Source organism: Salvia splendens, chromosome 5 (assembly GCF_004379255.2).
Source record: "Salvia splendens isolate huo1 chromosome 5, SspV2, whole genome shotgun sequence".
Classification (NCBI taxonomy): domain Eukaryota; kingdom Viridiplantae; phylum Streptophyta; class Magnoliopsida; order Lamiales; family Lamiaceae; genus Salvia; species Salvia splendens.
The window spans coordinates 32,756,538-32,770,259 of record NC_056036.1 but is presented as its reverse complement, the minus strand read 5'-3'; the positions used below and the strand labels follow the sequence as shown (position 1 = coordinate 32,770,259).

The 13,722-nt window shown below is 37.5% G+C and overlaps 1 protein-coding gene across 1 annotated transcript; it reads right to left on the bottom strand.

Moving 5' to 3' along the window:
• Positions 1 to 1,079: 1,079 nt before the first annotated feature.
• LOC121805451 (nuclear pore complex protein GP210-like) lies at positions 1,080 to 8,165 on the bottom strand. The gene is made up of 3 exons (XM_042205300.1): positions 7,904 to 8,165; positions 7,555 to 7,820; positions 1,080 to 6,568 (listed from the first exon to the last, which is right to left on the bottom strand). The coding sequence occupies exons 1-3, from the start codon at positions 8,053 to 8,055 to the stop codon at positions 1,188 to 1,190; spliced, it is 5,799 nt and encodes a 1,932-aa protein (XP_042061234.1). The 5' UTR covers positions 8,056 to 8,165; the 3' UTR covers positions 1,080 to 1,187.
• Between the last annotated feature and the right edge of the window lie 5,557 nt (positions 8,166 to 13,722).

The window sequence follows — 13,722 nt, the reverse complement described above, 5'->3', positions numbered from 1 at the left end:
CACCATTAAGCAAACGATTATGCAAAAGGTGGTTACAAGAGATGGAAAGGCAAAGGATTGGCCACATCAAAAGTTTTCTCATGTTACACGTTTCTTACATTATAAACTATAGTCCAAACATCTCTAAAGAGCTTATAATTAAGTTTATTAATAGCTACTATAAGTTGTTTTGAGAAGCTTATACGCTCACCCAAACACTCTCCTTGAACTTATATTCTAAATGTTTAAATTTATAAATTGTTTTGAGAAACTTATAAAATCTACCAAACATCATCTTATTATGCTTGGTTAAAAAATGACGGAATAATCTAAGAGTGTGTGTCCCTTTTGTTTAGTTCTAAATTTATTATAGATGGAAGAGAAAATTCTCTTTTCAGAAATCGGCTTTCTTTTCCATCATTTTCTGTATAAATCAATTTTTTTCCAATGACCAAATATAATAGTGTTTGTTGTAACCGAATCCGTAGTGATAACCAATGTGTATCATAAAATAAATTCCAAATTTTACATACGACCATAACTTAAGACAAAAGTTTCTCATCAACATTCACATAAGTATAAAAAAAATTAACATGATTGTTGAATTAAACTTTCCAAATCCAAATTCAATATGGCTCCGTCCAAAAAAAAGTCAATTTTGCCATTTTGGTTCATTCACAAAAATTAATCTCCTTTCATTTATGATAAGTTCCTATCTATAATGAATAAGTCTCATTTTGCCTTAATAATACCCCATTGTTGTATTTTTAGTAAATACTCCATCCGTCCCTCTGTAGCTAAGTCGTATTACTTTTTGAATTGTCACACTATAGCTGAGTCATTTTCTTTTTTGACAAAAAAATATTTTACTCTCTCTAAAACAATTTTTTTTAAAACATTTTTTTTAAATCTCATGCTAAAAAGAAATGCATCTAAAACAATTTTACTTTAGAGGGACGGAGGGAGTATAAAATGCTAACAACGCATCCAACCCCCCGTTGCGTTCCCCTGTAACGTAATGGGGCATTCGCAATGACTCGATCATAGCTTAATTTTGAAAGCTAGATTGGAAAAAAATGAAATGAAAGAATATTTTCACCTAGCAACAAGAACTCGAAAAACTACACTAATATAATAATATTACATGAAAGTCTACAAACTTACACCTCAAAAAACAATTTGTTCTTGCATCCAATTCAAAATTCAATCTAGAAGGTGTGTTGAGGATTAGCCCTCCTCCTAAAGTCTTGCCTGTAATAAGGAGTTTCATCTATGGTGCTCCTAACGTAGTCGATGAATAGCTGTGGTGGTGTCCGAGGCGAATGCTCATTGACCACGGCCGGACTGCTGCGCTTTGGGGTGGCAGGAGCCGCAATGCCCGGGCTGCCGAAGGCAACTTGCGGCGGTGATCTATCGGGTCTGTCAAGGTAACATATGCCAAAGATCACTGTGAATATCAGTAGAAAGAGGAGAGCAGATATACCAGCCCAGAAGGTGAGGTTCGCTGGTTTCATGGCTGTTTCTCTGTCACGAGGATCGTAGCTAACACTGACTTCAACTTTCTGGCCAGTTGATGGCAGTGAGAAAACGAGATGATCCTGGATTCTGGTGGGCCCACGGGCGCGAATCTCATACTTTGCTACAGCAGGATCGCCCCCGTAGATGGGTCTAACGATCAGGTTGTTCCTGTCTCGCCAACTGAGCTCGACGTTGGTGTTTCCAGTTAGGGTTATGACACGCTTGTTGGAGTCTGGAGTCAGGTTCATATGCAGTGAGTTCTTCCCATCAGTTTCAAGGACAAATCCTCCAACGAAGAGAGCAGATGCAGAGCCAGAAATTTGATGATCATCCGTTAGCGAAGCTCGAATAGAAACAAGCACCTGGTGTGGCGAATCTCCTCCTGTGTTGGCTGCTGAACGCGCTAAATGTGGAGGAGAGTGAGGGAAGAACAGGCAGTGCATGCTGCCAGTGTAGGGATCCTTCCAAGGCCTGGCAAACCCGATTTTTGGTGGAGTAACAGCACAATCAAATGAGCTTAGCATCTTTCTCCCAGAAACTTCATCATTGAACTTCACTGAGAAAGCATATCCTTCTACTGGAATTGGCACATTAGTGATAACCTCGTTGGGAGCATCAACAGAGATGATGTTCCCTTTCAACACCGTGACCGTCGTATGAAGCTTGAAACTCGAACTTGTGCCCTCAAAGTGAACTAGGGCTTTACCTTCTCCGGTGGCTTCAGCTTTTCCAGATAGACTTTCAATAGACACAACGCTCTCATTGGAACTGAACCACTGCCCTGATGCTGAATCACCTAAACCTTTTATGTCAAAGTTGAGACTTGCTCCCTGGTGAATGACGGGATTCTGTGGATACAGCTGAGGACCAACAGAGATCACAACATATACTGCTTTCCGAGGATTATTGATGAAAGACACTTGAACAAGAGCTAAACCTTCACTTTTGGCATGAAGATTGATAGTCCCATGACCATCATATTTGCCAATTGATACAATGTGAGGATAGTTGGTATCCACTTCGAACAGCGTGATGTTATGTGCCTCGTGGAAAGGATTTCCAAGAACGTCATGATACCTGATGGGAAGGGTAAGATCAGCATCTAAAGCAACCATGTGAACGTGAAACTCATCCGCCATTCTGATTTGATCCAACTCCCCCACCCTTACACAAGATGCAACGTCAGTTCTTCCACTTGTCTTGTCTTTTGCTAGTATGCATGCAACACTGTCCGAGTCCTTAGTTACGATTTTAGCACCATCAATATATAAATCATTGTCACGTAACTCATCAATTTTCCCCTTTTCCAGTCCTAACAAGGAATAAGCAATGCCTTTATCACTCAAAGAACCCCCTTTACTGTAGGCATGTGAAGATAAAGGTAAGAGATCAGAAGAGGTATAGTAAGAAGGAAGGATCCAGGTAATTGGTGATCCAAGAGCAAGTGGAAGATCAGGGACCACTGATACTGACACAGATGCAGTGTAGAACATTGATTTTAACAACGAATTGGAATTCTTGAAATTGCATGAGAACGAAACTGAAACTTTCGTCTTGCCAGCTGATATTCCACGAAGAACTTGTACAAAGTTGAGGTCAAGCTCATTTAAGGATGTTTTCAGACTTCTGTTGCCTCGACCATGTGCATGCTCTGCTCCTTGAAAATCCAACACATCTTTGTCTCCCACAGTCCACTTGAAATTGTTACAGAGTTCATAGAAGGAAAACAGATTTCCCTCCGATAGTGAAGGATATATTGGCATCTTGCAGTTAACAGCAAGTTGTTCACTCTGGGCATTTAAAATGGCTGATGAAGGAATTCCAACTTTAACTATGCCATATGCTCGACAAAGCATGGTATCACCAACACCATAAATTGTGGCAACAAGAGTACTGTTCCCTGGTGAAATTGCCGATAGTTGCCCTGAGAACTTGTGAATTTGAGCTGTTTGATCATCCAAACTGAAATACCGAACCTGTGAACCAATTTTAGGGCCTCCCCTGACTGAAAGCACATAAGAAGCACCTGGTACAAGAAATATGTCATGGGGATGTAATATTGGTGGTGCATATACTTCCACCTTAATTGGCTGGCTAACAATTTCATGTCCAGAATATTGGACAGCACTAAGATATATTGTTGTCACTCCAAGATGCGTGCCTTGCAGCGTGAAAGTTGGCCCACCACATAAGTATCTATTAGCAACAAATGGAGTGTCATTACTCTCCATAACATCAACTATATCTTCTTCAACGTGGACATTTATTTTCATGTAAATGTACTGAGAAGGGTCAAAAGTACGCCCATCACTGACCCCAACCAAAAAGTTTATAGACTGCAAACTTCCCTTCTCAATGCTTATATGTTCACCGGTTGAAATCTTGATCCAGTCCATGTCTGCAACTTGGACAGTCGAAGATGCAGAGAGAGGAGGAACTAGCCCAACATCCTGAACAGTTACAAGTGCAGAGCCTAGGCTTTTAGGAGCCAACGTTAGTTGTGAACAATCATAATCAGGGATCTGTTGTATTACTTCGACAATATGAGTATCGTTTACCAATGTGTCCAGAAAACAGCTCCCTCCAGTTATAGAGATATTCAACCTAGCTTCAGGATTGAAAAACAACAAGCTGAATTCTGGAGTGACTCCAAGAGACGAAACGAGTTGCAGCTGGATTGCATCTGTAAGAGTATCGATAGAAGTTTCAAACTTAGCAGCAAAATAATTATGGCCCAAAGAGTGAAAGCTAACAGCGGTGGAACGCACAGTACAGAGTCCAGATGTATTCTGCAAGATCAAAAACCTTTCCCAGCTGGAATATAATGTTGAACTTTCAGTCTCATCCCAGAGAGCCAGTCCTTCGCACTCAGCTAATTCCCAACTCAAAAGGATAGAAGATGAATTTGCAAAAGCTTTTCCCGAATCACTAAGACCAACAGCTGATGCTCGTATTTTACGTCCATTGGCTACTTTAATTGGGGTGGTGCGCATTCTGCTCGGCAACCGTTCAGCCCGAGCTGCAGACTGTATAGCTAGAGGCGTGTTCATAGCTTCATCAGCTATTATTACAATTGATGATGGAAAGTTGCATATAAGCAACAACTGCACTTCAGATACAACAGGTAAATGATGGTCTTCTCCCATTAAGTTTCCACGTCTGAAAACAAGTCTAAAGGTTCCCAAGCTATCACACCCGATTCTGTATGGATTCCCATAACTGGTTGGTATTTGATGGACCGAAATCTTATCTTTCACAAGACCATCCTGTTCAGCCATCACTGCAACATTCTCAACGTACTCAACATCCTTGCCCCATCTTTCCGGTCCCCCGTGAAGCATTACATCCAAGTGAGTGCCAGGCACAAGATACAGATAATCCAAACTGCCCAGCTGATTTTGAGATTCAGCATGAACCCAATTGAACCAATAACCACCAAACTGGTTCCCGTCACTTGCCTGGTGAATAATAAGTGGTAAAAATGCAGCAATAGGTGAGGATGCTTTCAAGACAACAGATTCCCTACCAGCATGTTCTGCTAGTTGATGATCCCTGGTCAATGTTGCATGCACCAAAGTTCGACCAGAACTTGCAGCATATATGTTTGTCCATGAACACGGAGGACCATACGGAACGAAATGTCGTTCAGCAGCTTCTTTTATGTCCGGAATAAACACTTCCGTACTTGTATTGACAATTATGAATGAGTCGCTCTCGGTTTTCCATCTGATGAAGGACCGGAAAGCATCACATGCATAGAAATATGCACCAGTTGATGCTTTCAATGTAACGGACGCTTGAACATGTGAGCCAACAGGTGCTTCCGTTGGAAAGTTAGGCAGCAAGACCATTGAATGGGGAACGGAAACTTCAATAACCACCTCATCGTAATTCAATGAATCAAAGATGGACACTGCTCTAATAATCGCCTTCCCAGGCTTTTTTGCCTGAACGATCCCAGAGACAGATACAGAAGCAATAGACATGTCTGAAGAAAACCACTTATAGTCACTGGAGGACATTGAGCAACCTCCACTCGCTCTAAGCTCCAGTTCCTGATAGACACCAGTGACCCATGGGAGGAGAATTTTGTCCACATCACCACTGCCTCCTTCAGTAATAAATTTTATTTGATCGCATACCATGACTTCTTGAAAAACCTTAAGAACTTCTTTCTTTACATCATGACCAGTGTGATAAGCCAAAGTTGCAGTAAGCTTTCCCAGACCATATGATTTTGCATCTAACATTCTATAATTGCTCATAGCAGTAGCACCTTCTGAAAGTGGAAGAATATTCCAGAATTCATCTTGGTTACTGTTCAACTTTATTTCATCACTTTCTGTTATATAAACTTCATGTGCTCCACGGCCTGGAGAGAAGACCTTAACAAGAATTATATATAGACGGCCAGCCACTACATACCAGCGAGACACGGAGGGAATGGGCTCAATATCCTCAATACGATCACCAGAAGAAGAAAGAGGAGACATGAATAACAACATATTATCAGGTATGACAACATGAAGAGATGATATTTGCATGTGTCCTACGACCCTGGTATCTTCAACAGCAACTGCTGTAACCCCCAAGTTCAATGCATGAACTGTACCCACGGCTCTATCCACTTGAGCCACTGAGGAGTTCAGAACAGACCATTGATGGAACGGAGATGGTAAACTTACAACATGCGGAATATTGCTACGGATGACTTTAAGAGTATAACGAACAACAGCACCAATAAGGACATGTACGGGTGATGGGGGATCTAGAGACATTGCTTCTGCAACAGTTATTGCAATTTCATCCTCCAAGTGCCCCACTGATGATTCCAGCAGATTAACAGAAACAATCTCATGGCCAATTTCAGTGCCCTTTACTACATAAAAGTCTGAAAAAACACCACTTTCTTCAAGGTTTATTTGAATATCCAAGTCACCACAAAAGCCACTGCAATCACTCAATGGAGACTCCTTCAAAGGAACATGGACAAGGCTATGATGCATTTCGTGGGTTTCAGGCATCAACTGCCACATGAATTGCAGGCCCACCAGGGAGGAGAAGACATTGTCTACATCACAATAACAGCACAAGGGAGAATAATTGGGTGAAAGAACGAAAATGATTAGTATAAAAATAAGTAGAAAATACACAAACAACCCCCTCCACGAACATAATACTAGTCACATGAAAATCCCATGAGATAACACAAATCAGCTAATTTTAAGTTGCTTACACTATCTGAGAACAGCAGAGAAAACACACATAACAAGAAGGCTCCAGGAAACCACAAGCCAAAAAGCGCAAACCCAACTATATCTCATAACTTGCTTATATAAAGTATAAACAAAACCAAATTCAGTTAATCTCATGTGACAAATCCATGCAAGGATTATCAGTAACGCATATGGCTTTCTTTTATGGTTTAAAAGAAGCACACAACAAGACTCTTCTAAATCTTCAAATCTATGTCTATTTACTTTTATCAGTTTAAGAACCAGATATATGTACACAAGTCAGATAAACAGCATGCAAAGAGTCCACTCATATTTAACTGTAACAAATAACAAATCCAACGTTATGACTCCGGCCCCAGTCCCAACATGTAGCAGTTATGTTTCATCATAGCCTTATAGAGCATTGTAATTTGTAATTACTGAATACTGCTTAACAGCAAGCAATACATTACCATATTGCTGCTAAGTTCCTTTGTTCTGCATTTCTACGTCAGGCTTGTCAGCAAGACCACAAGTGGACTTTACATTCTTTTCCAGTTTGGGATAGAAATGGAGATAAGTGTTCTATCCGTTTTGATACAGCAACTCAGATTTTTATAATCGACGACAATCATTCTTTTCTGAATGAACTAGAAAGTTATATTTATAGGTATCGCTATTCTACTCATACAGATAATGGATCCCTAAACGAAGCATCTAGTGCAAATGTGGACAGTAGCTACAATATTCTTAATTTTTAAGAGCACCAGATAAATTCGAATAGAAAAATTAATAAATACTCTAGCAATATAAAATAAAAAATAAAAAAAGAGAAAAAAACCTTCAGAGTCAAATGCTCGAACACGAAGAGTAGCGAGTCCATCCAGATCAAGCTTGACAGAGTTATGGAATATCTTAATCTTAGATATTGAATCCACATAAACCTTGCACCTAATCACCATTCCAGTGTTCAAGTCAGTGGCATAAACCGCAGTCTCCTTGCGGCCGCCGTAGGGTGCAATCGACCTCAACCGAGCACTAGTCGAGCAGCGGCTGCTCGCATTGAACTCCGGCAACACCGATAGTATGTCGTGATGATCCCACGACCTACAAAAAAAGTGAGTAGTTACAAAATCAAGCTCTTCAATGAAATAGATAAAAGGTAGTACAACAAACGAAGCACGGCGTACCATTTGAAGCAGCCGTCGGTGGCCTGAAGCCTGTACTCGACGGGGAAGGTCATTTTGGGCGGGAGGAGTATGTTGACGTCGGTGATGTGGGGACCGGGGGTCGGAAACGACGTCGCATGGTGGAGAAGGAAGAGGAGGAGGAGCGGAAGCATTTCTCAGTTTTGTGTTTCTCAGGTGAAATTTGAGTTCAATGACATTGAAATTTTTTTGATTTTGAGTTGGAAATTTGGTGACACCACCAATTTAGGGTTTTTGAGTAGAGACTAACTTAACTACGAGGCGATGGCTGATTGGGTCGTCTTATTTATTTTACTTTCCTTTTTGTAAGTTGGATTTTTTATTTGAAAAAGTGCAAATGCTTTATAAGTGCAACTGATCTTTGTTAAAAATATAAAGAAACTAGGTCTTTACTTACTCATCAGTGTAGTGTACCAATATGATATCGGTATTTTTTATTGCAATATTAATAAATAAAGCGAGATATAAGGTAGAAAAAGAATTTGTCAATAATACAAGAATGGTTAATTTTTATAGATAATTAAAATTTAAAAAAAAAGACTACTAATTGTATTTTTTTTTTATGAATAATAATGCCGAAAGTTAAAATAACAATCCAAGGATAATATCAATTGTCAGAAAAATAATGGTATTGTGTATTATAATTATCGTGAATTCTTTTCCAAGAAATATGATTGTTGATATATTATTTTTTTTATGTGTTTGAAAATATAAAAATGATAAGGATTTTGAACTAATATTAATCAAATAAATTGAATTCACTAATTATTGTAATAATTGAAGTAAGATTTTTTTTAATTAATGAATAATAATATAATAAGTTAATAGATAATTTAAAAATTATATTTCGATTTGCTTAATAAATTACCGCAAGAATATAATAGTAATCATTCTTTTTCTTTTGTTATTCATGATTTTATTAATTCCATTAAAACTTTTTTGATAAATTGTCGATTGATAATAAAATAATAACAATATTAACTATCAATGACAGATCCAGGAATTAATAATCGTATGATCGAATTAAACATGATAATAAATATAATAAATAAATATTTTAGCAAAAATACATAATAATATAGATGCCACAAGTTTATGTTATGCGAGATAGTTGGCTTTTACGAGTATTAATATTCTGAAAATGACTCAATTTTTTTTGATTGGGAATAGTTGAGAACACCTCCTCCTTCTCGGTGTACACCATCAAAATGTTATTGAACCAGTTATCTTTAATCATATTTCACAGGCCTGACTTCACAAATTTTATTGTCGAAAATACATGTTTAACCGATGTGTTTTCGCTACTTATAATAAGTAAGACCAATTCAACTAATTGATAAACCAATGAAAAATATTAATTAGCCATATGAAAATTATCAAGCCTCTAGAAAATTTAAATTCATATTAAATCTTTAATAATTTATCATATGCTATTACATTTTGAATCTAGGCTCGTTAAGGATAGGATAAACAAAAACAATTAAATCAATAGTCAAAAGACTAAATGCTTATTAGGCATTAAACAATAGGGCATTATGCTACAGAAATATTTTGTGTCCTTGTGTATTACAATAGGGTAAAATTAGTTGGAACTAAGCCCTATTTTGTGAAGCCCAATTACTATATGAGAACTCAATTGTTTCTATCATCATCTCCGAGAATTAGCACACGGCAGCGAGTAAGCGATTGGGGCAGGAGATTTAGCAGTTGAGGAAGGGTAATATCCGGCGATTCTTTGGAGGTCGGCCGACTCCACTTGAATCCGCCGTTGACTACTATAATAATAAATATTATTATTATGATTATAGTTACTTATTTTTATTATTGTAGTTAAGTACTGTAATTCATAATTTTAAAATTATTTTAAGATTTTATTAATTAATAGTAACTTATAATAAACAAATATTATATTCATTATTATAATTCATAATTTTTATAATTACATTAAGATTGTCTTAATAATTTATTACTAATTAATAATAATAATAATATTAAATTATTTACTATAAATAGAACTATTTATTACCCCTATTATTTTGAATATGATTCATAAATTTATATTAAAATTATTTTAAGTTGTTAGTATTAATAGTATAATAATAATATTATTATTATTACAATTGTATAATATAACAAAAATAATACTCCCTCCGTCCCCTAATAGGAATTGCTCTTTGACCGGACACGAGTTTTAAGAAATGTAGAGAAAAGTTGGTTGAAAAAGTTAATGGAATGTGGGATCCACATTTTTATATTAGTTTTATAATAAAATGTGAGTGGAGTGAGTTAGTGGAATATGGGGCCTACTACCATTTATGGTAAAAATGAAGAGTGACTCTTAATGGGGGACGACCCAAAATGGAAATTAGCGACTCTTATTCGGGGACGGGGGGACTATTAAATACATGAAGACATACTAATCCCTCTGAGGATCACCTATGACACTTCCTAATGCATCACGTGATGTATTAGGAATTGTCATAGGTGATCCTTACTGAACTAATCCTAATTCCTAAAAACTGGAGAGAACACTCGAATCCACAAGACACCATTCACCTTAGTGAAGATGTCCAACTGGCTGGGTACGTCTTTTCGGCATTGGCGTAGAGGCAGCTCCACTTTTGCACGTCCTTCTGAACTTGACGCTAGTGCTTTCGGAGCATTTCGTACACACGCTCGGCCGTGCCATTTGGTCGTTCAGCATTGTACTTTTCGATGACCCGATCAAGAACACTCGATATTTATGGGTGTTGCCGATGACAGGGTCCCCGGAGACATCAATGAAGACCTTCATCAAGATCAACGTCTCCTCAGGGTTATACTTTCGAGGCCGGGTGACATTTGTTGCTATCTTCTTGCCCTTGCCCTTTCCACGACTGGCGGTGGTCTCTATCTCACTGATATTATAATCATCAGTGTTCACTGGCAACGAATCGATGTGACTGTCGGTGGACCCCACTAGGAGATATTGCATTGGACGACGCTTGCCAATTTTGGCTTCTAAATAACTCATCCATCTCCTTCCGTGGATTGTGGTCGATGAAATCCATTCAAAAGAACTTTATATAGATTTTGGAATTCAAAATAATCTATGAAGAAGATATGGTATTTATATAGATTTTGAAATTAAAAAAAATGTCTTACGTCGTGTCACCGTGCTTCACAATACGCTCCGCTGGAGCGTCTGTGCCCCATCGACGACGATTGCCCTACCCCTCCATCGACCTCTCCCATCGCCCGCCTAACGACTCCCTTCCACGGTGCACGACAGCTCCTCCCCCTACTCATTGTGAATGCTCATAGATGCATGGTAAATAATAATCCTACAATAAAAAGTTTTGCGTGATCTATAAGAGCATTCACTATGGTGGAGTCATTTTTATTTAGTAAAATCAACATATTTCTTATCACTTAATTACTCTTTTCTACTTTATTCTTCATTTACTTAACTCATCTAACATAAATTTTCTTAATCTTCGTGCCGGAAAGAAATGCTTCTACTATTATGGAACATAGGAAGTATTAGATAGTTAGATTTTAGGAAGTCTTTTTTATGTTCTTTCCTTTTTTTAGTATACTGTTTTTGGTAGTTTATATATATACAAAATTTATTTTATCTTATTTATATTTTAATATATTATTTTTAATATGTTGTATTTTTATATATCATAAAGTTCTTAACCCCAATTTAAAAAGTCCGAATTTGCGATGCTATATCTTGTAGTCAGCCATCTATCGTTCATTCCATAACTAAATACTTTACAACTTCAACCATAAGCTAACCCCCATCGTTGAAATACATCCAATCAGTAAAACTAAAATCGGTCATTTTGTATATTAGAATCTTTTAGTAACGTAGCATAGCTTGTATTTTAGAATCTTTTAACGTAGCATATTTTCAGCTATGACCGATCATTTTTATATTATATTCTGTTAGTAACCTTGCATCTTTTCTAATATTAAATTCATAATCATTGACAAATAAATTCATTGTGTTGGGCATGGCTATGGCCTAGTTTAATGGGCTCATCCAAAATTTTTTAAAGAAGAATATGAATTGTCGACGTTAATTTGATTTGACATGTACTTTTGATATGATTAAGAATAATAACTGCTCCCTCCATTTTTTTTCAAAATGTCCATGTTCTTGAGTGACACGAAATTTTAAAGAAAGAATATCTCTTTTGGTCCATGAACTTTGTCAAACTCTCATTTTAGATCCGTGAACTTTGAAAATATCATTTGAGTCTGTCAACTATGAGTTAATATCAATTGAAGTACTTTATTACTATTTCAAAGTTTTTCCGAAAAAAATACCCTCAATACCTTGGAAGATATATATTTTTAAGAGTAAATGCCAAAATTAGTCCTGAATATATGCTCATTTTACGATTTTGATCATAAACATTATCTTTTGAATTTTTGAATCATGGACATTTCAACTCGGATCACAATCGGTCCAAAACTAACTGTTCCGTTAATTTTTAACAGTCAACGTTTTTAATCTCGATTTTGACCTTAATTGTGAATTTTTAATTATTTTGAGATTGAAATATATATTTTCAGTCCAACTTGACTCGAGGAAGCTGGTGATATCGGATGAGCTTCCGCTGGCGGTGGTGTCGGTTTGATTAGAAGAATCGTCGTTGTTGAGAACATCGTATAGAGATTTCTCAGTGGCTTGGAGAGCCAAGCAGTCGTGCAACATACAGGGTTTGTTTTCCAAATCCTCCTCCTCCATGAGCATGATGCCTATGTACTTGAGAATTGCATCGGAGTGATCCATTTCTTTGGAGATCTCACCCTCCGGTGATGATGAATACGATCCTTCATTCTGCGATTCAAACTGAGATTCGTCGAATGGGGAACCAACCCTAATCCCCCAAACACGGTTTTCTTCAGGGAAAACTGCTCTCGGCCGGCAATTCGGCTGAAATCGTTTGCCGAAGCCAAATATCCTTGGACTAGAGTACTATTCATCTTCAGATCACCTTTTCCCACTTTTATTTCATCACTCTTCCCATTCCACTTTCTTCCATCTTTCCGCCGCTAATTTATGAAGAATGGCCGCCGCGGCAGACTTTCCACCTCCACCTTCAACCGCCGCACCGCCACAAGCTGAATCCGACCAGATTAAGAGGCTGCTGCCACCGAATCTGGCTCCTCCACCAGCAATCTACGTCGTCCGGCTACCGACAGAGCGAACGCCGGAGCTTCTGCTTTACCTTATGTTGAAAATTAACAGCTTAAAAATTCACAATTAACAGCTTAATATGGTCAAAATCGGGATTAAAAATGTTCACTGTTAAAAATTAACGAAACAGTCAGTTTATGACCAATTGTGATCCGAGTTCGGGATGCAAAAATTCAAAAGATAATGTCTAGGACCAAAGTCGTAAAATGGACATATGTTCAGGACCAATTTTGGCCTTATTAGGGTGTCCACTATAAGGTGGACACGCCCAATAGCCCCGCCCCAGTTTTTTATCCATAGCCCCAATTTTTTATCCATAGCCCCAAAATTCTATTTCCGCCACTATAGTGGACAACTCCAATAGCCCCAAAATTTTATAATCAACTTTCATTTTATAATATATCAAGTAATTATTAACAAATTTATCGGGCTCTAATTAGTGGATTAAGAAAGGCCGACTATACGAATTAAAAATAAAAATAAAAATACAAATACAGTACAAATTAAAATTAGAATTACACACTAAATTAAAATTAAAATCACACACTACATTAAATCTAGTACAAATCACTACCAAGTTTACACAACGCCACTACCTCCCCTACGT

Bases quoted from the DNA above. Each gene is read 5' to 3' on its own strand.
- LOC121805451 (XM_042205300.1), bottom strand. From the start codon at position 8,055: ATGCTTCCGCTCCTCCTCCTCTTCCTTCTCCACCATGCGACGTCGTTT. The intron at 7,821-7,903 runs GTACGCCGTGCT...CTTTTTTTGTAG, and splicing joins ACCGACGGCTGCTTCAAATG to GTCGTGGGATCATCACGACA. The intron at 6,569-7,554 runs GTTTTTTTCTCT...ATTGTGATGTAG, and splicing joins TCGAGCATTTGACTCTGAAG to ACAATGTCTTCTCCTCCCTG.